Raw genomic sequence first — 27,630 nt, 5'->3', positions numbered from 1 at the left:
AAAAATGGATGGATGGACAGAATAGATAGTTGGATGAATGGATGCATTGAAGGATGGATGGTTGCATGCATGGCTGGACAAATGACGGATGGATGGATGCATTGACAGATGTATGGATGATGGTTGGATGGGTGGGTGCATGAATGGATGGATGAACAAATGAATGGATTGACTGCTGGATGGATGGATGGATGGTGGATGGATGGATTATATATAGACGGAATGCTTTGATGAGTAGATCATGGGTGAAACGATGGATGCCGGATGTATTGATGGTTGGATGATTGGATGCAACATAACTTGACAGATGTTGGATGAATGGATGGATGGACGGATGCATTGACAGATAGATGATGATGGTTGGATGAATGGGTGCATGCCTGGGTGGATTGATAGACGGAATGCATTGATGAGTGGATCATGGATGAAAAAATGGATGGATGGACAGAATAGATAGTTGGATGAATGGATGCATTGAAGGATGGATGTTGCATTTATAGCTGGACAAATGACGGATGGATGCATTGACAGATGTATGGATGATGGTTGGATGGGTGGGTGCATGAATGGATGGATGAACAAATGAATGGATTGACTGCTGGATGGATGTTGGATGGATGGATGATATATAGACGGAATGCTTTGATGAGTAGATCATGGGTGAAACGATGGATGCCGGATGTATTGATGGTTGGATGATTGGATGCAACATAGCTTGACAGATGTTGGATGAATGGATGGATGGACGGATGCATTGACAGATAGCTGATGATGGTTGGATGAATGGGTGCATGCCTGGGTGGATTGATAGACGGAATGCATTGATGAGTGGATCATGGATGAAAAAATGGATGGATGGACAGAATAGATAGTTGGATGAATGGATGCATTGAAGGATGGATGTTGCATTTATAGCTGGACAAAGGACAGATGGATGGATGCATTGACAGATGTATGGATGATGGCTGGATGGGTGGGTGCATGAATGGATGGATGAACAAATGAATGGATTGACTGCTGGATGGATGGATGGATGGATGGATGGATGGATGGATGATATATAGACAGAATACTTTGATGAGTAGATCATGGGTGAAACGATGGATGCCAGATGTATTGATGGTTGGATGATTGGATGCAACATAGCTTGACAGATGTTGGATGGATGGATGGATGCATTGACAGATGTATGGATGATGGTTGGATGGGTGGGTGCATGAATGGATGGATGAACAAATGAATGGATTGACTGCTGGATGGATGGATGATATATAGACAGAATACTTTGATGAGTAGATCATGGGTGAAACGATGGATGCCGGATGTATTGATGGTTGGATGATTGGATGCAACATAGCTTGACAGATGTTGGATGGATCGATGGATGCATTGACAGATAGATGATGATGGTTGGATGAATGGGTGCATGCCTGGAGGGATTGATAGATGGAATGCATTGATGAGTGGATCATGGATGAAAAAATGGATGGATGGACGGAATGGATAGTTGGATGAATGGATGCATTGAAGGATGGATGGTTGCATTTATAGCTGGACAAATGACAGATGGATGGATGGATGCATTGACAGATGTATGGATGATGGTTGGATGGGTGGGTGCATGAATGGATGGATGAACAAATGAATGGATTGACTGCTGGATGGATGGATGGATGATATATAGACAGAATACTTTGATGAGTAGATCATGGGTGAAACGATGGATGCCGGATGTATTGATGGTTGGATGATTGGATGCAACATAGCTTGACAGATGTTGGATGGATCGATGGATGCATTGACAGATAGATGATGATGGTTGGATGAATGGGTGCATGCCTGGAGGGATTGATAGACGGAATGCATTGATGAGTGGATCATGGATGAAAAAACGGATGGATGGACAGAATGGATAGTTGGATGAATGGATGCATTGAAGGATGGATGGTTGCATTCATAGCTGGACAAATGACGGATGGATGCATTGACAGATGTATGGATGATGGTTGGATGGGTGGGTGCATGAATGGATGGATGAACAAATGAATGGATTGACTGCTGGATGGATGGATGGATGGTGGATGGATGGATTATATATAGACGGAATGCTTTGATGAGTAGATCATGGGTGAAACGATGGATGCCGGATGTATTGATGGTTGGATGATTGGATGCAACATAGCTTGACAGATGTTGGATGAATGGATGGATGGACCGATGCATTGACGGATAGATGATGATGGTTGGATGAATGGGTGCATGCCTGGATGGATTGATAAACGGAATGCATTGATGAGTGGATCATGGATGAAAAAATGGATGGATGGACGGAATGGATAGTTGGATGAATGGATGCATTGAAGGATGGATGGTTGCATTTATAGCTGGACAAATGACAGATGGATGGATGGATGCATTGACAGATGTATGGATGATGGTTGGATGGGTGGGTGCATGAATGGATGGATGAACAAATGAATGGATTGACTGCTGGATGGATGGATGGATGGTGGATGGATGGATTATATATAGACGGAATGCTTTGATGAGTAGATCATGGGTGAAACGATGGATGCCGGATGTATTGATGGTTGGATGATTGGATGCAACATAGCTTGGCAGATGTTGGATGAATGGATGGATCGATGGATGCATTGACAGATAGATGATGATGGTTGGATGAATGGGTGCATGCCTGGATGGATTGATAGACGGAATGCATTGATGAGTGGATCATGGATGAAAAAATGGATGGATGGACAGAATAGATAGTTGGATGAATGGATGCATTGAAGGATGGATGGTTGCATTCATAGCTGGACAAATGACGGATGGATGCATTGACAGATGTATGGATGATGGTTGGATGGGTGGGTGCATGAATGGATGGATGAACAAATGAATGGATTGAATGCTGGATGGATGGATGGATGGTGGATGGATGGATGATATATAGACGGAATGCTTTGATGAGTAGATCATGGGTGAAACAATGGATGCCGGATGTATTGATGGTTGGATGATTGGATGCAACATAGCTTGACAGATGTTGGATGGATCGATGGATGCATTGGCAGATAGATGATGATGGTTGGATGAATGGGTGCATGCCTGGAGGGATTGATAGACGGAATGCATTGATGAGTGGATCATGGGTGAAAAAACGGATGGATGGACAGAATAGATAGTTGGATGAATGGATGCATTGAAGGATGGATGGTTGCATTCATAGCTGGACAAATGACGGATGGATGGATGGATGGATGGATGCATTGACAGATGTATGGATGATGGTTGGATGGGTGGGTGCATGAATGGATGGATGAACAAATGAATGGATTGACTGCTGGATGGATGGATGGATGGATGGTGGATGGATGGATTATATATAGACGGAATGCTTTGATGAGTAGATCATGGGTGAAACAATGGATGCCGGATGGTTGGATAATTGGATGCAACATAGCTTGACAGATGTTGGATGAATGGATGGATGGACGGATGGATGGGCGGATGCATTGACAGATAGATGATGATGGTTGGATGAATGGGTGCATGCCTGGGTGGATTGATAAACGGAATGCATTGATGAGTGGATCATGGATGAAAAAATGGATGGATGGACAGAATAGATAGTTGGATGAATGGATGCATTGAAGGATGGATGTTGCATTCATAGCTGCACAAATGACAGATGGATGTATGGATGGATGGATGGATGCATTGACAGATGTATGGATGATGGTTGGATAGGTGGGTGCATGAATGGATGGATGAACAAATGAATGGATTGACTGCTGGATGGATGGATGGATGTGGATGGATGGATTATATATAGACGGAATGCTTTGATGAGTAGATCATGGGTGAAACAATGGATGCCGGATGGTTGGATGATTGGATGCAACATAGCTTGACAGATGTTGGATGAATGGATGGATGGACGGATGGATGGGCGGATGCATTGACAGATAGATGATGATGGTTGGATGAATGGGTGCATGCCTGGGTGGATTGATAGACGGAATGCATTGATGAGTGGATCATGGATGAAAAAATGGATGGATGGACAGAATAGATAGTTGGATGAATGGATGCATTGAAGGATGGATGGTTGCATTCATAGCTGGACAAATGACGGATGGATGCATTGACAGATGTATGGATGATGGTTGGATGGGTGGGTGCATGAATGGATGGATGAACAAATGAATGGATTGACTGCTGGATGGATGGATGGATGGTGGATGGATGGATTATATATAGACGGAATGCTTTGATGAGTAGATCATGGGTGAAACGATGGATGCCGGATGTATTGATGGTTGGATGATTGGATGCAACATAACTTGACAGATGTTGGATGAATGGATGGATGGACGGATGCATTGACAGATAGCTGATGATGGTTGGATGAATGGGTGCATGCCTGGGTGGATTGATAGACGGAATGCATTGATGAGTGGATCATGGATGAAAAAATGGATGGATGGACAGAATAGATAGTTGGATGAATGGATGCATTGAAGGATGGATGTTGCATTCATAGTTGCACAAATGACAGATGGATGGATGCATTGACAGATGTATGGATGATGGTTGGATAGGTGGGTGCATGAATGGATGGATGAACAAATGAATGTATTGACTGCTGGATGGATGGATGGATGGATTGATGGCTGGATGGATGGATGGATGATATATAGACAGAATGAGTTGATGAGTAGATCATGGGTGAAAAAATGGATGCCGGATGTATTGATGGTTGGATGATTGGATGCAATGACGGGTGAATGGATGCATGGATAGTTTGACAGATATTGGATGGATGGGCGGATGGATGGATGGATGGAAGGATGGATAGACAGGTAGATGATGATGGTTGGATGAATGGGTGCATGCCTGGATGGATTGATAGATGGAATGCATTGATGAGTGGATCATGGATGAAAAAATGGATGGGTGGACGGAATGGATAGTTGGATGAATAGATGCATTGGCGGATGGATGGTTGCATGCATAGCTGGACAGATGACGGATGGGTATATGGATGGATGGATGCATTGACAGATGTATGGATGATGGTTGGATGGGTGGGTCCATGAATGGATGGATGAACAAATGAATGATTGACTACTGGATGGTAGAATTGATGGCTGGATAGATGGATGGATGGATGGATGATTAGATATCATGAGTGGAAAGAAGGATGACAAATGGATGGATGGATCATCGGATGCATTAATGATGGATGGATGCATGATAGCTTGACAGATGTTGGATGGATGGATGGATGCATTGACAGATGTATGGATGATGGTTGGATGGGTGGGTGCATGAGTGGATGGATGAACAAATGAATGATTGACTGCTGGATGGTAGAATTGATGGCTGGATGGATAGATGGATGGATGGATGGATGAGTAGATCATGGGTGGAAAGAAGGATGACAAATGGATGGATGGATCATCGGATGCATTAATGATGGATGGATGCATGATAGCTTGACGGATGTTGGATGGATGGATGGTGGATGGAATGCATTAATGAGTGGATCATGGATGAAATGATGGATGGATAGTTGGATGAATGGATGCATTGACGGATGGATGGTTGCATGCATAGCTGGACAGATGACGGATGAGTAGATGGATGGATGGAAGCATTGACAGATGTATGGATGATGGTTGGGTGGGTGGGTGCATGAATGGATGGATGAACAGATGAATGATTGACTGCTGGATGGTAGAATTGATGGCTGGATGGATGGATAGATGGATGGATGGATGGATGAGTAGATCATGGGTGGAAAGAAGGATGACAAATGGATGGATGGATCATCGGATGCATTAATGATGGATGGATGCATGATAGCTTGACGGATGTTGGATGGATGGATGGTGGATGGAATGCATTAATGAGTGGATCATGGATGAAATGATGGATGGATAGTTGGATGAATGGATGCATTGACGGATGGATGGTTGCATGCATAGCTGGACAGATGACGGATGGGTAGATGGATGGATGGAAGCATTGACAGATGTATGGATGATGGTTGGGTGGGTGGGTGCATGAATGGATGGATGAACAGATGAATGATTGACTGCTGGATGGTAGAATTGATGGATGGATGGATGAGTAGATCATGGGTGGAAAGAAGGATGACGAATGTATGGATGGATGATCAGATGCATTAACAATGTATGGATGCATGATACATTTACAGATGTTGGATGGATGGATGGAATGCATTGATGAGTGGATCATGGATGAAATGATGAATGGATGGATGGAATGGATAGTTGGATGAATGGATGCATTGACGGATGGATGGTTGCATGCATAGCTGGACAGATGTTGGATGGATGCAGGGACAGATGGAAGGATGAATAAATGGAGGGACTGATGTATTGATGGTTGGACAGATAGGTGCATGAATGAATGGATGGATGGACAGATTAATGGATGGATGGATGGATGGGTGGATGGATGGATGGATGTGCCCAGAGACTGAAGTCACAAAGCCAAAGCACAAAGACACCGAGCAGACCAACATGGATGCAGATGGAAGAAGAAAAGTGACATTTATTTGCTCCAAAAGCTCCAGTAGACGGAGCCCAGAAGGTGTTATGTTTATGTAATATTAATACGCACAATTTGTATTGCAGAAACCTTCAAAAACATCTCATAAATAAAAAGCCGACTCCCGGAAAAAAAAACAAAAAAAAGGTATTAAAATCTGTCAAAAAGTCTGTCTTTATGTAGCCAACTAGATGAGAATGAATCCTTCAGCCATTAAAGATCCTCACTTCTTATGTCAGCCTCTCACAAACTGCTTTAAATAACAAATGCTGTGTTTTATTATTAATATTGTTGTTATTGTTGTTGTGTTTATTGCCAGCAGGCCCTGACGTGGGTCAATGATTGACAGCAACATTTGGAAGACATATCAGCTTCTAAAATAGTTGATGCTGAAAGACTTTTAAACTATCAATTAAATAAAGAGGCTTAAATAAGAACTGCACTGTTTTTTTTGGAATTTTACCTATTATTCACAGTCTTTACATAACACAAGATCAAATATGTTTTTTATGCATTCTAAGTCATAATATACAGTTAGTATGAGGTGGCTAACATTGCAGCAATTGCATCTATTCTTCCTGTAGAAAAACATCCATCCAGGTGTAGTGCACAATGTAAAGCAGGGGGCGGGAACCTTTTTGGCAGAGAGAGCCAAGAAGCCAAATATTTTTCAAATGCATTCATGTAAGAGCCATATAATATTTTTTTCAACACTGAACACAACTCAACGTGTGCATTTTCAAGAAAGACCAACAATTCTAGAGTACAATAGGTCTCTTATTCTTTGGACTAACATTGTTATTCTGAAGCTAACTGTGGAGGGGGCGTGGCCTGCGGGCCTGCAGCGAAGCGGGGTGTCGCTAGGGCCGACCTCGAAATCAGCGACAGGTGCGTAGATGGCCCAGCTGGGCCTTATTTTCTAATCACCTGTCGCTCTGTTATAAGCAGCAGCCAGGAGAGAGCGAGAACGAAAAAGAAAAAGACAATTGTTGGAAAGCAACTAAGAGACTTATAGGGAATAAGCGGTAGAAAATGGATGGATGTAACAGGCTCTCATGTCGGTGCCTGGCGGTCTGAAGAACCCCCAAGACTAACCAATAATTAACGCAACTTCTTGAACATAAAAATGCATTAGAATGTTTTATATTTTGAACGTTATTTTTAATTAAGTGGAATTACTCTGGAATGCCCTCCCGGTAACAGTTCGAGATGCTACCTCAGTAGAAGCATTTAAGTCTCATCTTAAAACTCATCTGTATACTCTAGCCTTTAAATAGACCTCCTTTTTAGACCAGTTGATCTGCCGCTTCTTTTCTTTCTCCTATGTCCCTCCCTTGTGGAGGGGGTCCGGTCCGATGACCATGGATGAAGTACTGGCTGTCCAGAGTCGAGACCCAGGATGGACCGCTCGCCTGTATCGGTTGGGGACATCTCTACGCTGCTGATCCGCTTGAGATGGTTTCCTGTGGACGGGACTCTCACTGCTGTCTTGGAGCCACTATGGATTGAACTTTCACAGTATCATGTTAGACCCGCTCGACATCCATTGCTTTCGGTCCCCTAGAGGGTGGGGGTTGCCCACATCTGAGGTCCTCTCCAAGGTTTCTCATAGTCAGCATTGTCACTGGCGTCCCACTGGATGTGAATTCTCCCTGCCCACTGGGTGTGAGTTTTCCTTGCCCTTTTGTGGGTTCTTCCGAGGATGTTGTAGTCGTAATGATTTGTGCAGTCCTTTGAGACATTTGTGATTTGGGGCTATATAAATAAACATTGATTGATTGATTGATTCATTCATTCATTAATTTATCGTGTTAAGCAATGTCAGCTCAGATTTATCCGAGAGCCAGATGCAGTCATCAAAAGAGCCACATCTGGCTCTAGAGCCCTAGGTTCCCTACCCCTGATCTAGTGGATCATTTCTGTCCTAGGATTACCTCCAAACTAAATGCTTTGTTCGGGACACGACATAAGAAGTCAAGTCACCCTGACCAAGTTTGTGGGGTGATAGTTGAACATTGGACGGTTACATAAGTAGTTGAACTATAATCAGGCCATCACGGAGTGTATAAATAAGAAGGGAAGACCAAACCTGGTGTGCGCTCTTATTAATTCCTTTCATGAGGGTGCACCATCTTTTGTCTCATGAGACACTGTCTGTTTTCACATCGATTCAATCCAACTTTGTACTATCTGATTGTGAGTAATTAAAACTGTTGTTGTATTGTTCCTGTTGACGATTCGGAGTTTTCGACCACATAAAATTGGCGTCCCCATACAGTCTACCACATAAAATTGTCGTCACGAACAGGCGCGTCCTCACAATACGAAGTTCCTGCAGTCCTGGGTTCAAATCCAGGCTCGGGATCTTTCTGTGTGGAGTTTGCATGTTCTCCCCGTGAATGCGTGGGTTCCCTCCGGGTACTCCGGCTTCCTCCCACTTCCAAAGACATGCACCTGGGGATAGGTTAATTGGCAACACTAAATTGGCCCTAGTGTGTGAATGTGAGTGTGAATGTTGTCTGTCTATCTGTGTTGGCCCTGCGATGAGGTGGCGACTTGTCCAGGGTGTACCCTGCCTTCCGCCCGATTGTAGCTGAGATAGGCGCCAGCGCCCCCCGCGACCCCGAAAGGGAATAAGCGGTAGAAAATGGATGGATGGATGGAACAGGATGAGGCCCCGGGTTAAATCCCCGACATTTGTACTACACACACTGTAAATACACATGTAAAGTAGTAACATTCATAAGAACATGTACTGTAATATTTACCTATTTTGCTCATTTCAAACATACAACTACGTAGTAATTTCACGGTCGTGTCACAACGTTCACACTGCTAATCCTGGCTGACTTCACGAGAGACGACAAAAGACTACTTAAAAACGAATTATGATCCAGAACCTTATATTTGTGATCCTGAAGGATGAGCAACAGGTTTTACAGCAAGTATCAGCTTTGCAAAGTACTGAACAAGATAAACAAAACTCCGAACATAGTAAAACAGTCACTTGATTGACAATGTCTGCTCTCACCGTTCACACGGAGCGTCTTTTGTGTCTTTCTCATAAATTCCGTGTTTTAGATACAAGTCGACATAAACTTATGTCCGCATCCTTCTATGATCCGGATGAGAAGCATGATTTATAATCTAAATTAACTTTCACCAACTCAGAGGCGATTCAGCAGCTCGCCGGGTCAATACGTAGGTATGTCATAACGGGGGTTATGAGTCACCAGAGTATTGTTTTGAACTTTGCGTTGCATTTTTTTCATGTATGAAAAGCGCTTTATATATATAAAATGTGATTGATTGATTGAATATAGCAGCGTAAGCCAGTTAGCTCTCTGTGATCACGGCGCCGCTTAAAGTATGTTAACCCTTATAATAACTATAACAGTGAAAACAAAAAAAGTGCTTGGAGCCATGTCGGGTTAGCCCCCTCGCTGCTTTGTAGATCTCGGGTCATGATAAGGTCTTCCTGTGGCTGTCCAATAGATCAAAGAAACCGACACTTTCACGTCGCATCCCACCGCACATAGTGGAGGTTTACAAGCGGTAGGCATTTTGCTTGATAAGATCAAAAACTGCTTTTGTCTGCTAAAAGTAGTTCCACGGTGTTAGCCCTTATAATAACTATAACAGTTCAAACAAAAAAAGGTGCTTGGAGCCGTGTCAGGTAAGCCCCCTCGCTGCTTTGTAGATCTCGGGTCATGGTAAGGTCTTCCTGTGGCTGCCCAATAGATCAAAGAAACCGACACCTCCACGGCGCATCCCACCGCACACAGTGGAGGTTTACAAGCGGTAAGCCTTTTGCTTGATAAAATCAAAAACTGCTTTTGTCTGCCGCTAAAAGTAGTTCCTCTGTGTGAACCCTTATAATAACTATAACAGTTCAAACAAAAAAAGGTGCTTGGAGCCGTGTCGGGTTAGCCCCCTCGCTGCTTTGTAGATCTCGGGTCATGATAAGGTCTTCCTGTGGCTGTCCAATAGATCAAAGAAACCGACACCTCCACGTCGCATCCCACCGCACACAGTGGAGGTTTACAAGCGGTAGGCCTTTTGCTTGATAAGATCAAAAACTGCTTTTGTCTGCCGCTAAAAGTAGTTCCTCGGTGTTAGCCCTTATAATAACTATAACAGTTCAAACAAAAAAGGTGCTTGGAGCCGTGTTGGGTTAGCCCCCTCTCTGCTTTGTAGATCTCGGGTCATGATAAGGTCTTCCTGTGGCTGTCTAATAGATCAAAGAAACCGACACCTCCACGTCGCATCCCACCGCACACAGTGGAGGTTTACAAGCGGAAGGCGTTTTGCTTGATAAGATCAAAAACTGCTTTTGTCTGCCGCTAAAAGTAGTTCCTCGATGTTAGCCCTTATAATAACTATAACAGTTCAAACAAAAAAGGTGCTTTGAGCCGTGTCGGGTTAGCCCCCTCTCTGCTTTGTAGATCTCAGGTCATGATAAGGTCTTCCTGTGGCTGTCCAATAGATCAAAGAAACCGACACCTCCACGTCGCATCCCACCGCACACAGTGGAGGTTTACAAGCGGTAGGCCTTTTGCTTGATAAGATCAAAAACTGCTTTTGTCTGCCGCTAAAAGTAGTTCCACTGTGTGAACCCTTATAATAACTATAACAGTTCAAACAAAAAAAGGTGCTTGGAGCCGTGTCGGGTTAGCCCCCTCTCTGCTTTGTAGATCTCAGGTCATGATAAGGTCTTCCTGTGGCTGTCCAATAGATCAAAGAAACCGACATCTCCACGTCGCATCTCACCGCACACAGTGGAGGTTTACAAGCGGTAGGCCTTTTGCTTGATAAGATCAAAAACTGCTTTTGTCTGCCGGTAAAAGTAGTTCCTCTGTGTTAGCCCTTATAATAACTATAACAGTTCAAACAAAAAAAGGTGCTTGGAGCCGTGTCGGGTTAGCCCCCTCTCTGCTTTGTAGATCTCGGGTCATGATAAGGTCTTCCTGTGGCTGTCCAATAGATCAAAGAAACCGACATCTCCACGTCGCATCCCACCGCACACAGTGGAGGTTTACAAGCGGTAGGTGTTTTGCTTGAAAAGATCAAAAACTGCTTTTGTCTGCTAAAAGTAGTTCCACGGTGTTAGCCCTTATAATAACTATAACAGTTCAAACAAAAAAGGTGCTTGGAGCCGTGTCGGGTTAGCCCCCTTGCTGCTTTGTAGATCTCGGGTCATGATAAGGTCTTCCTCTGGCTGTCCAATAGATCAAAGAAACCGACACCTCCACGTCGCATCCCACCGCACACAGTGGAGGTTTACAAGCGGTAGGCCTTTTGCTTGATAAGATCAAAAACTGCTTTTGTCTGCCGCTAAAAGTAGTTCCTCGGTGTTAACCCTTATAATAACTATAACAGTTCAAACAAAAAAGGTGCTTGGAGCCGTGTCGGGTTAGCCCCCTTGCTGCTTTGTAGATCTCGGGTCATGATAAGGTCTTCCTGTGGCTGTCCAATAGATCAAAGAAACCGACACCTCCACGTCGCATCCCACCGCACACAGTGGAGGTTTACAGGCGGTAGGCCTTTTGCTTGATAAGATCAGAAACAGCTATTGTCTGCCGCTAAAAGTAGTTCCACGGTGTTAGCCCTTATAATACCTATAACAGTGCAAACAACAAAGGTGCTTGGAGCCGTGTCGGGTTAGCCCCCTCGCTGCTTTGTAGATCTCGGGTCATGGTAAGGTCCTCCTGTGGCTGTCCAATAGATCAAAGAAACCGACACTTTCACGTCGCATCCCACCGCACACAGTGGAGGTTTACAAGCGGTAGGCCCGGTAGGCCTTTTGCTTGATAAGATCAGAAACTTCTTTTGTCTGCCGCTAAAAGTAGTTCCACGGTGTTAGCGCTTAAAATAACAATATCGCTAATACTTGGTTATGTTGAATTCAAGGTTTGTTTATTTTTACTGCGCCATTTTAAAACAGCAACTACAGCCCTAAGGTATTGTACAGATTAAAAACAGTGTCAGGTTCAAACACCAAACTATCTATTAAATAAGACAAGAAGCAAGGAATCAAACAGACAGGATTCAATTTAGCTCATGAGGAGCGCATGCGCACGTGTACCATGTTGCCCCACGCTCTGAGGAGGGAGCTCCACGCCTCTGCATTTATTTGGACATTTTCTGATTACATTGCTGCAGCTGCTTCTAAGGGGAGGGGGGGTCATAAACAGCTGCCGCACTCGGTCATAAACAGTTCAAACAAAAAGGTGCTTGGAGCCGTGTCGGGTTTGCCACCTCCCTTCTTTGTGGATCTCGGGTCATGATAAGGTCTTCCTGTGTCTGTCCAATAGGTCAAAGAAACCCACACCTCCAAGTCGCACACAGTGGAGGTTTACAAGCGGTAGGCCTTCTGTTTGATAAGATCAAAGACAGCTTTTGTCTTCTCGCAGGGCAACCTGAACTCATGGTAAAACAAATTGTGTGATAACTTGTATACAAATATTCTGACACAGTAAGTAAGTAAAAATCGGAACATCCCATACATAAAAACCAATAAAATGGTCAAACTAAGTAAGCACTACACGTACACGACAAAATGAACACTATATGTAAATTAAATTAAGGAATAGCCATCTAGATGTTCGTAAAAGTATCAATCAATCAATCAATCAATGTTTACTTATATAGCCCTAAATCACTAGTGTCTCAAAGGGCTGCACAAACCACTACCACATCCTCGGTAGGCCCACATAAGGGCAAGGAAAACTCACACCCAGTGGGACGTCGGTGACAATGATGACTATGAGAACCTTGGAGAGGAGGAAAGCAATGGATGTCGAGCGGGTCTAACATGATACTGTGAAAGTTCAATCCATAATGGATCCAACACAGTCGCAAGAGTCCAGTCCAAAGCGGATCCAACACAGCAGCGAGAGTCCCGTTCACAGCGGAGCCAGCAGGAAACCATCCCAAGCGGAGGCGGATCAGCAGCGCAGAGATGTCCCCAGCCGATACACAGGCGAGCAGTACATGGCCACCGGATTGGACCGGACCCCCTCCACAAGGGAGAGTGGGACATAGAAGAAAAAGAAAGGAAACGGCAGATCAACTGGTCTAAAAAGGGAGTCTATTTAAAGGCTAGAGTATACAAATGAGTTTTAAGGTGAGACTTAAATGCTTCTACTGAGGTAGCATCTCGAACTGTTACCGGGAGGGCATTCCAGAGTACTGGAGCCCGAAATGAAAACGCTCTATAGCCCGCAGACTTTTTTTGGGCTTTGGGAATCACTAATAAGCCGGAGTCTTTTGAACGCAGATTTCTTGCCGGGACATATGGTACAATACAATCGGCAAGATTGGATGGAGCTAGACCGTGTAGTATTTTATACGTAAGTAGTAAAACCTTAAAGTCACATCTTAAGTGCACAGGAAGCCAGTGCAGGTGAGCCAGTGAAAAGTAGTACTGTTGGTGTTTTTTAAAGAACTTTTGAGGCGTAATAGTTTGCCCTTATTGTTAGCCACCTCGTGCATGCCATATTTTACACAATAGAATGCATTAAAAAAATGTATTTATATAAGTTTTAAAAAGGTCAAAACATTCCAATCTTTTTAAGGTTGACTAATATTTTGAAGGTGCACACTGTTGACGTTAAGAGGCTGACTGCTGCCAAAAATGAAATTACCATCTGCTATTTGTCTCTTTAGGGGGAAGAAAAAAAAGTAGGTCATCATTTGTGTCGTTTGACATCCATGCCAGATGTTTACCTGCCCGTCATTAAGGGCTGAAAGGTCATCTGCTCGTGGAGCGCAACACATGTTGGCATTCATAAATAACCACTTTTATTACCCGAGGATCTTTCACTGTGGATCGTGTGCACCCAGTGGGCTTCCACGAAAGACCAGCGTGTGTGTGTGTGTGTGTGTGTGTGTGTGTGCGTGTGTGTGCATGCACTCCTCAATGGCCACAAAGTGCTTGATTTGGATTCTAGCTGAAGCCTCCTGGGCCGATAGATCTTATTTGAGGGAGCGTCTGCCCTTTGGCTAATTGAGGGCCCACTGACTTCTGGATCCAACACAGCCGGCTGCCAGCCACTGACTGCTGTGTGCCTCACTGACCTCACTTTCAGCATCTTCACCTGCATACTTCCAAAATGACCACTTTCAAAGATACGCAGGACCACTGGTAGATCTTCACTTAGCCCAAAATGTATTTTTATTTTTTTCCACACGTCAAGTTGCGGCTTTGTGGAAACAAAAATAATTAAAGCTGCAAGCAGCCTTGGTCGGGTCCGCCTTTGGCTGCTGCCCCCGTGACCCAAACTCGGATAAGAGTTAGAAGATGGATGGATAGTAGCTACTATTATTATAAGGTATTGTGTGTAGAATTTTGAGGACAAAAAAGATTCAAATCCATTTCACATTGTCATTGTCTAATGTTAGTCCTAGGTGTCCCAATACTTTTGCCTAGTGTAAGTCGTACGTGTCCCAAAACTTTTGCCCAGTGATAGTCATAAATGTCCCAATACTTTTGCCTAGTGTTAGTCCTAAGTGTCCCAATACTATTGTCCAGTGGTAGTCCTAAGTGTCCCAATACTATTGTCCAGTGGTAGTCCTAAGTGTCCCAATACTTTTGTCCAGTGGTAGTCCTAAGTGTCCCAATACTATTGTCCAGTGGTAGTCCTAAGTGTCCCAATACTTTTGTCCAGTGGTAGTCCTAAGTGTCCCAATACTTTTGTCCAGTGGTAGTCCTAAGTGTCCCAATACTATTGTCCAGTGGTAGTCCTAAGTGTCCCAATACTATTGTCCAGTGGTAGTCCTAAGTGTCCCAATACTTTTGTCCAGTGGTAGTCCTAAGTGTCCCAATACTTTTGTCCAGTGTTAGTCCTAAGTGTCCCAATACTATTGTCCAGTGGTAGTCCTAAGTGTCCCAATACTATTGTCCAGTGGTAGTCCTAAGTGTCCCAATACTTTTGTCCAGTGGTAGTCCTAAGTGTCCCAATACTTTTGTCCAGTGGTAGTCCTAAGTGTCCCAATACTATTGTCCAGTGGTAGTCCTAAGTGTCCCAATACTTTTGTCCAGTGTTAGTCCTAAGTGTCCCAATACTATTGTCCAGTGGTAGTCCTAAGTGTCCCAATACTATTGTCCAGTGGTAGTCCTAAGTGTCCCAATACTTTTGTCCAGTGTTAGTCCTAAGTGTCCCAATACTATTGTCCAGTGGTAGTCCTAAGTGTCCCAATACTATTGTCCAGTGGTAGTCCTAAGTGTCCCAATACTATTGTCCAGTGGTAGTCTTAAGTGTCCCAATACTTTTGTCCAGTGTTAGTCCTAAGTGTCCCAATACTTTTGTCCAGTGTTAGTCCTAAGTGTCCCAATACTATTGTCCAGTGTTAGTCCTAAGTGTCCCAATACTTTTGTCCAGTGTTAGTCCTAAGTGTCCCAATACTATTGTCCAGTGGTAGTCCTAAGTGTCCCAATACTATTGTCCAGTGTTAGTCCTAAGTGTCCCAATACTTTTGTCCAGTGTTAGTCCTAAGTGTCCCAATACTATTGTCCAGTGGTAGTCCTAAGTGTCCCAATACTATTGTCCAGTGGTAGTCCTAAGTGTCCCAATACTTTTGTCCAGTGTTAGTCCTAAGTGTCCCAATACTATTGTCCAGTGGTAGTCCTAAGTGTCCCAATACTATTGTCCAGTGGTAGTCCTAAGTGTCCCAATACTATTGTCCAGTGGTAGTCCTAAGTGTCCCAATACTATTGTCCAGTGGTAGTCCTAAGTGTCCCAATACTATTGTCCAGTGGTAGTCCTAAGTGTCCCAATACTATTGTCCAGTGGTAGTCCTAAGTGTCCCAATACTTTTGTCCAGTGTTAGTCCTAAGTGTCCCAATACTATTGTCCAGTGGTAGTCCTAAGTGTCCCAATACTTTTGTCCAGTGTTAGTCCTAAGTGTCCCAATACTTTTGTCCAGTGGTATTCCTAAGTGTCCCAATACTTTTGTCCAGTGGTAGTCCTAAGTGTCCCAATACTATTGTCTAGTGTACCTACCTTCTCTGCAATGTGTGGGCACGTTAGTGCTTCCTGCTTTTAAGCAGCCATCTTGAGACAACAGCAGCGCAGCAGCATCAGCGCAGTGGTTCTTTGAAGGGTCATAAAATCAAAACCGGAGCAGTAATCAAAACTTTGTTGGATTGTTTTAATCAAAAGGGTTCAATCTCTTTCCTGTGCGAGTTTGAAGCCAAAACGACAAACGCACTCGGAGGAGTTTACGTTTGAAAAACGGTGAAACTTTTATTTTGAAGGGGTAATTGCCAACTTCCTGTTGATTTTTTCTGCAGGTTGTCAATTATTAAAATGTAGGTCTAAGTGAGACCTACATAGAAGTTTTTGTTTCATGACTTTCCGGCATTCCTATTGGAAGTTACAAGCAATTGTGTTTGTGTTTTCTTCCTAGGAGCAGTTTTTGCTGTGTTTTATTCAAAAATTACGCTAGGGCGCAATTTTAAGTATTGGGATTTGTTTTTTTCATTAGATCGAGATTTTCGCCAGTCCTGATGTGTGTGCCAAGTTTGGTGAGTTTTGAAGCATTTTAAGGGCGTCAAATTACAGCTCAAAGAGGCAAAAATAGTATTTTTGTGAAAATTTTGCTTTGAATGGGTTTTTGCAAAATTTTTGTTGATTTTTGACCTAGAAAGTAAAATTATGAAATCTAGGTCTAAGTCAGTCCTACATAGAGGTTTTTGTTTCATGTCTCTACGACTTTCCTAACGGAAGTTAAAAGCAGTCTGTTTTTTTTTTTCTTCCTAGGGGGCGCTAGCGCGCAATTTTCAATTTTGGGGTTTGGTTGCTTATTAAGTTGGGAAGGCATGCCAGACCGACGTGTGTGTCAAATTTGGTGAGTTTTGAAGCATGTTAAGGGGGTCAAATTACAGTGCGTAGGTGCGGAATAATAATAAAACAGCAGTTTCAATAGGGTCCTTGGCCCATTGCAAAGGACTCCATAGGAGTCCTTTGCAATGGGCCTGGCGGACCCTAATGATATCAGCTTGCATTGGCGTCCTTGTAATATATCAATGTTGGTCCGAAATCGGGAAAAAGTAAACAATTGTGGGATGATATCAGCTTGCAAGAGTGTCCCTATGAAATATCGATACTGGTCCAAAATCAGGGGAAAGGAAAAAAACAATTGTGGGATGGTATCAGTTTGCATGAGTGTCCCTATAAAATAACGATACTGGTCGAAAATCGAAAAAAAATAATAATAATTGTGGGATGATATCAGCTTTCATTGGTATCAAAATAAAGTATTGATATTGGTCCAAAAAATGGAAATAAAAAATTGTGGGATGATATCAGCTTGCAAGAGTGTCCCTATGAAATATCGATACTGGTCCAAAATCAGGGGAAAGGAAAAAAAAAATTGTGGGATGGTATCAGTTTGCATGAGTGTCCCTATAAAATAACGATACTGGTCGAAAATCCGAAAAAAACAATTGTGGGATGATATCAGCTTGCATCGGTATCAAAATAAAATATTGATATTGGTCCAAAAAATGGAGAAAAAAAATAGTGGGATGATATCAGCTTACATGTGTGTTCCTATTAAATATCGATACTGGTCCAAAATCAGGGGAAAGGAAAAAAAACAATTGTGGGATGGTATCAGTTTGCATGAGTGTCCCTATAAAATAACGATACTGGTCGAAAATCGAAAAAAAATAATAATAATTGTGGGATGATATCAGCTTTCATTGGTATCAAAATAAAGTATTGATATTGGTCCAAAAAATGGAAATAACAAATAGTGGGATGATATCAGCTTGCAAGAGTGTCCCTATGAAATATCGATACTGGTCCAAAATCAGGGGAAAGGGAAAAAAAACAATTGTGGGATGGTATCAGCTTGCATGAGTGTCCCTATAAAATAACGATACTGGTCGAAAATCCGAAAAAAACAATTGTGGGATGATATCAGCTTGCATCGGTATCAAAATAAAATATTGACATTGGTCCAAAAAATGGAGAAAAAAAATAGTGGGATGATATCAGCTTACATGTGTGTTCCTATTAAATATTGATACTGGTCCAAAATCAGGGGAAAGGAAAAAAAACAATTGTGGGATGGTATCAGTTTGCATGAGTGTCCCTATAAAATAATGATACTGGTCGAAAATCGAAAAAAAATAAATAAATAATTGTGGGATGATATCAGCTTTCATTGGTATCAAAATAAAGTATTGATATTGGTCCAAAAAATGGAAATAAAAAATAGTGGGATGATATCAGCTTGCAAGAGTGTCCCTATGAAATATCGATACTGGTCCAAAATCAGGGGAAAGGAAAAAAAAACAATTGTGGGATGGTATCAGCTTGCATGAGTGTCCCTATAAAATAACGATACTGGTCGAAAATCCGAAAAAAACAATTGTGGGATGATATCAGCTTGCATCGGTGTCAAAATAAAATATTGACATTGGTCCAAAAAATGGAGAGAAAAAAATAGTGGGATGATATCAGCTTACATGTGTGTTCCTATGAAATATCGATACTGGTCCAAAATCAGGGGAAAGGAAAAAAACAATTGTGGGATGATATCAGTTTGCATGAGTGTCCCTATAAAATAACGATACTGGTCGAAAATCGAAAAAAAAAAATAATAATTGTGGGATGATATCAGCTTTCATTGGTATCAAAATAAAGTATTGATATTGGTCCAAAAAATGGAAATAACAAATAGTGGGATGATATCAGCTTGCAAGAGTGTCCCTATGAAATATCAATAGTGGTCCAAAATCAGGGGAAAGGAAAAAAAAAAAATTTTGGGATGGTATCAGCTTGCATGAGTGTCCCTATAAAATAACGATACTGGTCGAAAATCGAAAAAAAATTGTGGGATGATATCAGCTTTCATTGGTATCAAAATAAAGTATTGATATTGGTCCAAAAAATGGAAATAAAAAATAGTGGGATGATATCAGCTTACATGTGTGTTCCTATTAAATATCGATACTAGCCCAAAATCCGGGAAACATTTTTTTAAGAACAATTGTGGGATGATATTAGTGCATTAGTGTCCTTATAAAATGTCGATATAGGTCTAAAAAATCAGCTTGCATGAATGTCCCTATAACCAAAATTAGAAGAAAAAAATCAAATGGTGGGATGATATCAGCTTGCATGGGTGTCTCGATCAAATATTGGTATTGGTCCAGCTTGCATTGGTGCATTGGTGTCCGTATAAAATGTCGATACTGGTAAAAAAATCAGAAAAAAACTATTTTGGTATAATATCACCTTGCATTGGCGTCATAAAAAATATTGATATTGGTCCAAAGTCAGAAGAAAAAAATTTGGGGTAAGATATCAGCTTGCATCGGTGTGCTTGTAAAATATCAATTTTGGTCTAAAATCTGAAAAAAAAAAACCCATCGTGGGATGATATCAGCTTGCATTGGTGTCCTTATAAAATAGCGATATTGGTCCAAGAAATGAAAAAATAGTTGTGGGATGATATCAGCTTCCATGACTGTCCCTAGAAAATATTGATACTGGTCCAAAAAACAGGGGAAAGAAAAAAACAAAAATAATTGTAGGATGATATCAACCTTGCATTGGTGTACAAGTAAAATATGGATACTGGTCCAAAATCCGAAAGAAAAAAAAAAAAAAACTATTGTGGGATGATCAGCTTGCATCGGTATGCTTGTAAAAATTCGACTTTGGTCCAAAATCAGAAAAAAAATGAATGTGGGATGATATCAGCTTGGATTGGTGTCCGACTATGGATATTATTATCGATAGTCGTCCAAAATCAGAAAAAAACAACAACAACAATTGTGGGATATCAGCTTGGATTGGCGTCCCTTTAAAATACCAATATTGGTCCAAAATCTGAAAAAATACATAGTGAGATGATATCATCTTGCATTATTGTCCCTATAAAATATCGATACTCGTCCAAAATTAGAAGGAAAAAAAAAATTGTGGGATGATTTCAGCTTGCATGGGTGTCTCGATCAAATATTGGTATTGGTCCAGCTTGCATTGGTGCATTGGTGTCCTTATAAAATGTCGATACTGGTAAAAAATCAGAAAAAAACTATTTTGGTATAATATCACCTTGCATTGGCGTCCTATCGATATTGGTCCAAAGTCAGAAAAAAACCATTTTGGGTAAGATATCAGCTTGTATCGGTGTGCTTGTAAAATATCAATTTTGGTCTAAAATCTGAAGAAAAAAAAAAAACTATCGTGGGATGATATCAGCTTGCATTGGTGTCCTTATAAAATAGCGATATTGGTCCAAGAAATGAAAAAATAGTTGTGGGATGATATCAGCTTCCATGACTGTCCCTAGAAAATATTGATACTGGTCCAAAAAACAGGGGAAAGAAAAAAACAAAAATAATTGTAGGATGATATCAACCTTGCATTGGTGTACAAGTAAAATATGGATACTGGTCCAAAATCCGAAAGAAAAAAAAAAAAAAACTATTGTGGGATGATCAGCTTGCATCGGTATGCTTGTAAAAATTCGACTTTGGTCCAAAATCAGAAAAAAAATGAATGTGGGATGATATCAGCTTGGATTGGTGTCCGACTATGGATATTATTATCGATAGTCGTCCAAAATCAGAAAAAAACAACAACAACAATTGTGGGATATCAGCTTGGATTGGCGTCCCTTTAAAATACCAATATTGGTCCAAAATCTGAAAAAATACATAGTGAGATGATATCATCTTGCATTATTGTCCCTATAAAATATCGATACTCGTCCAAAATTAGAAGGAAAAAAAAAATTGTGGGATGATTTCAGCTTGCATGGGTGTCTCGATCAAATATTGGTATTGGTCCAGCTTGCATTGGTGCATTGGTGTCCTTATAAAATGTCGATACTGGTAAAAAATCAGAAAAAAACTATTTTGGTATAATATCACCTTGCATTGGCGTCCTATCGATATTGGTCCAAAGTCAGAAAAAAACCATTTTGGGTAAGATATCAGCTTGTATCGGTGTGCTTGTAAAATATCAATTTTGGTCTAAAATCTGAAGAAAAAAAAAAAACTATCGTGGGATGATATCAGCTTGCATTGGTGTCCTTATAAAATAGCGATATTGGTCCAAGAAATGAAAAAATAGTTGTGGGATGATATCAGCTTCCATGACTGTCCCTAGAAAATATTGATACTGGTCCAAAAAACAGGGGAAAGAAAAAAACAAAAATAATTGTAGGATGATATCAACCTTGCATTGGTGTACAAGTAAAATATGGATACTGGTCCAAAATCCGAAAGAAAAAAAAAAAAAACTATTGTGGGATGATCAGCTTGTATCGGTATGCTTGTAAAAATTCGACTTTGGTCCAAAATCAGAAAAAAAATGAATGTGGGATGATATCAGCTTGGGTTGGTGTCCGACTATGGATATTATTATCGATAGTCGTCCAAAATCAGAAAAAAAAAACAACAACAATTGTGGGATATCAGCTTGGATTGGCGTCCCTTTAAAATACCAATTTTGGTCCAAAATCTGAAAAAATACATAGTGAGATGATATCATCTTGCATTGTTGTCCCTATAAAATATCGATACTCGTCCAAAATTAGAAGGACAAAAAAAAATTGTGGGATGATATCAGCTTGTATGGGTGTCTCGATCAAATATTGGTATTGGTCCAGCTTGCATTGGTGCATTGGTGTCCTTATAAAATGTCGATACTGGTAAAAAATCAGAAAAAAAATATTTTGGTATAATCTCACCTTGCATTGGCGTCCTATCGATATTGGTCCAAAGTCAGAAAAAAACAATTTTGGGTAAGATATCAGCTTGTATCGGTGTGCTTGTAAAATATCAATATTGGTCCAAAATCTGAAAAAAAAAACAATTGTGGGATGATACCAGCTTGCATGAGTGTCCTTATAAAATAGCGATATTGGTCCAAGAAATGAAAAAATAGTCGTGGGATGATATCAGCTTGCATGACTGTCCTTATAAAATATTGATACTGGTCCAAAATCAGGGAAAAGAAAAAAACTAAAATAATTGTGGGATGATGTCAGCTTGCATTGGTGTCCCTGTAAAATATCGATACTGGTCCAAAATCCGAAAAAAAAAAAAAAATTAACTATTATGGGATGATATCAGCTTGCATTGGCATCCTATAAAATATTGATATGGTCCAAAATAAAAATTAAAAAAAACAATTGTAGGATGATATCAGCATGCATCGGTATGCTTGTAAAATATCGATTTTGGTCCAAAATCTGAAGAAAAAAAACTATTGTGGGATGATATCATCTTGTAATACTGTCTCTATAAGACATCGATATTGGTCCGAAATCTGAAGAAAATAAACAATTGTGAGAGGATTTCAGCTTGCTTGAGTGTCTCTATAACATATTTATATTGGTCCAAAATCTGAAAAAAAAAGTTTTGCAATTCTTCCTTGGTTTATGTGCGATTTTCTGCATATGTATGAATGATTTTCTTTCTGGCTGTCACGTTTCAAAACTGTTGTACCGCACACAAATTGATGTGCCGCGCGTCTGTCTTGCAGGATACGGCATCGGCCTGCCGCAGGGCTCGCCTCTGACCCGCAACGTGTCGGAGTTTGTGAGCCGCTACAAGTCGGACGGCTTCATGGACATGCTGCACGACAAGTGGTACAAGGTGGTGCCTTGTGGGAAGCGCGTCTTCGCCGTGACCGAGGTGAGCGTCCTGGGAGAGAGAGGGAGAAGTGTGTGTGTGTGTTAAAGTGTGCTTCGTACAAAGACGGGACCAGCAAGCAGAAGTGTGTGTGTGTTAAAGTGTGCTGCGTACAAAGACGGGACCAGACCACCTGGCAGCAGAAGTGTGTGTATGTTTAAATGTGCTTCGTACAAAGACGGGACCAGACCACCTGCCAGCAGAAGTGTGTGTGTGTTAAAGTGTGCTTCGTACAAAGACGGGACCAGACCATCAGCCAGCAGAAGTGTGTGTGTGTGTTAAAGTGTGCTGCGTACAAAGACGGGACCAGACCATCAGCCAGCAGACGTGTGTTTATGTTTAAGTGTGCTTCGTACAAAGACGGGACCAGACCACCTGCCAGCAGAAGTGTGTGTATGTTTAAGTGTGCTTCGTACAAAGACGGGACCAGACCACCTGCCAGCAGAAGTGTGTGTATGTTTAAGTGTGCTTCGTACAAAGACGGGACCAGACCACCTGCCAGCAGAAGTGTGTGTGTGTTAAAGTGTGCTTCGTACAAAGACGGGACCAGACCATCAGCCAGCAGAAGTGTGTGTGTGTTAAAGTGTGCTTCGTACAAAGACGGGACCAGACCATCAGCCAGCAGAAGTGTGTGTGTGTGTTAAAGTGTGCTGCGTACAAAGACGGGACCAGACCATCAGCCAGCAGACGTGTGTTTATGTTTAAGTGTGCTTCGTACAAAGACGGGACCAGACCACCTGCCAGCAGAAGTGTGTGTATGTTTAAGTGTGCTTCGTACAAAGACGGGACCAGACCACCTGCCAGCAGAAGTGTGTGTGTGTTAAAGTGTGCTTCGTACAAAGACGGGACCAGACCATCAGCCAGCAGAAGTGTGTGTGTGTGTTAAAGTGTGCTGCGTACAAAGACGGGACCAGACCATCAGCCAGCAGACGTGTGTTTATGTTTAAGTGTGCTTCGAACAAAGACGGGACCAGACCACCTGCCAGCAGAAGTGTGTGTATGTTTAAGTGTGCTTCGTACAAAGACGGGACCAGACCACCTGCCAGCAAAAGTATGTGTGTGTTAAAGTGTGCTTCGTACAAAGACGGGACCAGACCATCAGCCAGCAGAAGTGTGTGTGTGTTAAAGTGTGCTTCGTACAAAGACGGGACCAGACCACCAGCCAGCAGAAGTGTGTGTGTGTTAAAGTGTGCTTCGTACAAAGACGGGACCAGACCACCTGCCAGCAGAAGTGTGTGTGTGTTAAAGTGTGCTTCGTACAAAGATGGGACCAGACTACCTGCCAGCAGAAGTGTGTGTGTGTGTTAAAGTGTGCTTCGTACAAAGACGGGACCAGACTACCTGCCAGCAGAAGTATGTTTATGTTTAAGTGTGCTTCGTACAAAGACGGGACCAGACCATCAGCCAGCAGAAGTGTGTGTGTGTGTTAAAGTGTGCTGCGTACAAAGACGGGACCAGACCATCAGCCAGCAGACGTGTGTTTATGTTTAAGTGTGCTTCGTACAAAGACGGGACCAGACCACCTGCCAGCAGAAGTGTGTGTGTGTTTAAGTGTGCTTCGTACAAAGACGGGACCAGACCACCAGCCAGCAGAAGTGTGTGTGTGTTAAAGTGTGCTTCGTGCAAAGATGGGACCAGACTACCTGCCAGCAGAAGTGTGTGTGTGTTAAAGTGTGCTTCGTACAAAGACGGGACCAGACCATCAGCCAGCAGACGTGTGTTTATGTTTAAGTGTACTTCGTACAAAGACGGGACCAGACCATCAGCCAGCAGAAGTGTGTTTATGTTTAAGTGTGCTTCGTACAAAGACAGGACCAGACCATCAGCCAGTAGAAGTGTGTGTATGTTTAAGTGTGCTTCGTACAAAGACGGGACCAGACCATCAGCCAGCAGAAGTGTGTTTATGTTTAAGTGTGCTTCGTACAAAGACGGGACCAGACCACCAGCCAGCAGAAGTGTGTGTGTGTCTTAAAGTGTGCTTCGTACAAAGACGGGACCAGACCACCTGGCAGCAGAAGTGTGTTTATGTTTAAGTGTGCTGCGTACAAAGACGGGACCAGACTACCAGCCAGCAGAAGTGTGTGTGTTAAAGTGTGCTGCGTACAAAGACGGGACCAGACCATCAGCCAGCAGACGTGTGTTTATGTTTAAGTGTGCTTCGTACAAAGACGGGACCAGACCACCAGCCAGCAGAAGTGTGTGTGTGTTAAAGTGTGCTGCGTACAAAGACGGGACCAGACCATCAGCCAGCAGAAGTGTGTGTGTGTTAAAGGGTGCTGCGTACAAAGACGGGACCAGACCATCAGCCAGCAGAAGTGTGTTTATGTTTAAGTGTGCTTCGTACAAAGACGGGACCAGACCATCAGCCAGCAGAAGTATGTTTATGTTTAAGTGTGCTTCGTACAAAGACGGGACCAGACCATCAGCCAGCAGAAGTGTGTGTATGTTTAAGTGTGCTTCGTACAAAGAAGGGACCAGACCATCAGCCAGCAGAAGTGTGTTTATGTTAAAGTGTGCTTCGTACAAAGAAGGGACCAGACCATCAGCCAGCAGAAGTGTGTTTATGTTTAAGTGTGCTTCGTACAAAGACGGGACCAGACCATCAGCCAGTAGAAGTGTGTGTATGTTTAAGTGTGCTTCGTACAAAGACGGGACCAGACCATCAGCCAGTAGAAGTGTGTGTATGTTTAAGTGTGCTTCGTACAAAGACAGGACCAGACCATCAGCCAGTAGAAGTGTGTGTATGTTTAAGTGTGCTTCGTACAAAGACGGGACCAGACCATCAGCCAGCAGAAGTGTGTGTGTGTTAAAGTGTGCTGAGTACAAAGACGGGACCAGACCACCTGCCAGCAGAAGTGTGTGTGTGTTAAAGTGTGCTGAGTACAAAGACGGGACCAGACCACCTGCCAGCAGAAGTGTGTTTATGTTTAAGTGTGCTTCGTACAAAGACGGGACCAGACCACCTGCCAGCAGAAGTGTGTTTATGTTTAAGTGTGCTTCGTACAAAGACAGGACCAGACCATCAGCCAGCAGAAGTGTGTTTATGTTTAAGTGTGCTCTGTACAAAGACAGGACCAGACCATCAGCCAGTAGAAGCGTGTGTATGTTTAAGTGTGCTTCGTACAAAAACGGGACCAGGCCACCTGCCAGCAGAAGTGTGTGTGTGTTAAAGTGTGCTTCGTACAAAGAAGGGACCAGACCATCAGCCAGCAGAAGTGTGTTTATGTTTAAGTGTGCTTCGTACAAAGACAGGACCAGACCATCAGCCAGTAGAAGTGTGTGTATGTTTAAGTGTGCTTCGTACAAAGACGGGACCAGACCACCTGCCAGCAGAAGTGTGTGTGTGTTAAAGTGTGCTTCGTACAAAGACGGGACCAGACCACCAGCCAGCAGAAGTGTGTGTGTGTTAAAGTGTGCTGCGTACAAAGACGGGACCAGACCACCTGCCAGCAGAAGTGTGTGTGTGTTAAAGTGTGCTGCGTACAAAGACGGGACCAGACCACCTGCCAGCAGAAGTGTGTGTGTGTGTTAAAGTGTGCTTCGTACAAAGACGGGACCAGACCGCCGACCTGCAGAAGTGTGTGTGTTTTAAAGTGTGCTTCGTACAAAGACGGGACCAGACCATCAGCCAGCAGAAGTGTGTGTGTGTTAAAGTGTGCTTCGTACAAAGACAGGACCAGACCACCTGCCAGCAGAAGTGTGTGTGTGTTAAAGTGTGCTTCGTACAAAGACGGGACCAGACCACCTGCCAGCAGAAGTGTGTTTATGTTTAAGTGTGCTTCGTACAAAGACGGGACCAGACCATCAGCCAGCAGAAGTGTGTTTATGTTAAAGTGTGCTTCGTACAAAGACGGGACCAGACCACCTGCCAGCAGAAGTGTGTGTGTGTTAAAGTGTGCTTCGTACAAAGACGGGACCAGACCACCTGCCAGCAGAAGTGTGTGTGTGTTAAAGTGTGCTTCGTACAAAGAAGGGACCAGACCATCAGCCAGCAGAAGTGTGTTTATGTTTAAGTGTGCTTCGTACAAAGACAGGACCAGACCATCAGCCAGCAGAAGTGTGTGTATGTTAAAGTGTGCTGTGTACAAAGACGGGACCAGACCACCTGGCAGCAGAATTGTGTGTGTGTTTAAGTGTGCTTCGTACAAAGACGGGACCAGACCACCTGCCAGCAGAAGTGTGTGTGTGTTAAAGTGTGCTTCGTACAAAGACGGGACCAGACCATCAGCCAGCAGAAGTGTGTGTGTGTTAAAGTGTGCTTCGTACAAAGACGGGACCAGACCATCAGCCAGCAGAAGTGTGTGTGTGTGTTAAAGTGTGCTGCGTACAAAGACGGGACCAGACCATCAGCCAGCAGACGTGTGTTTATGTTTAAGTGTGCT

At 42.7% G+C, this 27,630-nt stretch overlaps 1 protein-coding gene across 1 annotated transcript in view; it reads left to right on the top strand.

Moving 5' to 3' along the window:
* grin3ba (glutamate receptor, ionotropic, N-methyl-D-aspartate 3Ba) overlaps positions 1-27,630 on the top strand; it is a 200,537-nt gene that overhangs the window by 152,998 nt on the left and 19,909 nt on the right. Inside the window, exon 16 of the mRNA XM_061893810.1 lies at positions 23,100-23,251. Within this exon, the coding sequence (XP_061749794.1) occupies positions 23,100-23,251 (152 nt within the window). The remainder of the gene's footprint in view (positions 1-23,099; positions 23,252-27,630) is intronic.

Source organism: Nerophis ophidion, linkage group LG03 (assembly GCF_033978795.1).
Source record: "Nerophis ophidion isolate RoL-2023_Sa linkage group LG03, RoL_Noph_v1.0, whole genome shotgun sequence".
NCBI lineage: Eukaryota > Metazoa > Chordata > Actinopteri > Syngnathiformes > Syngnathidae > Nerophis > Nerophis ophidion.
The sequence above is the reverse complement of the archived record's forward strand: the minus strand, read 5'-3'. Positions and strand labels throughout refer to the sequence as shown.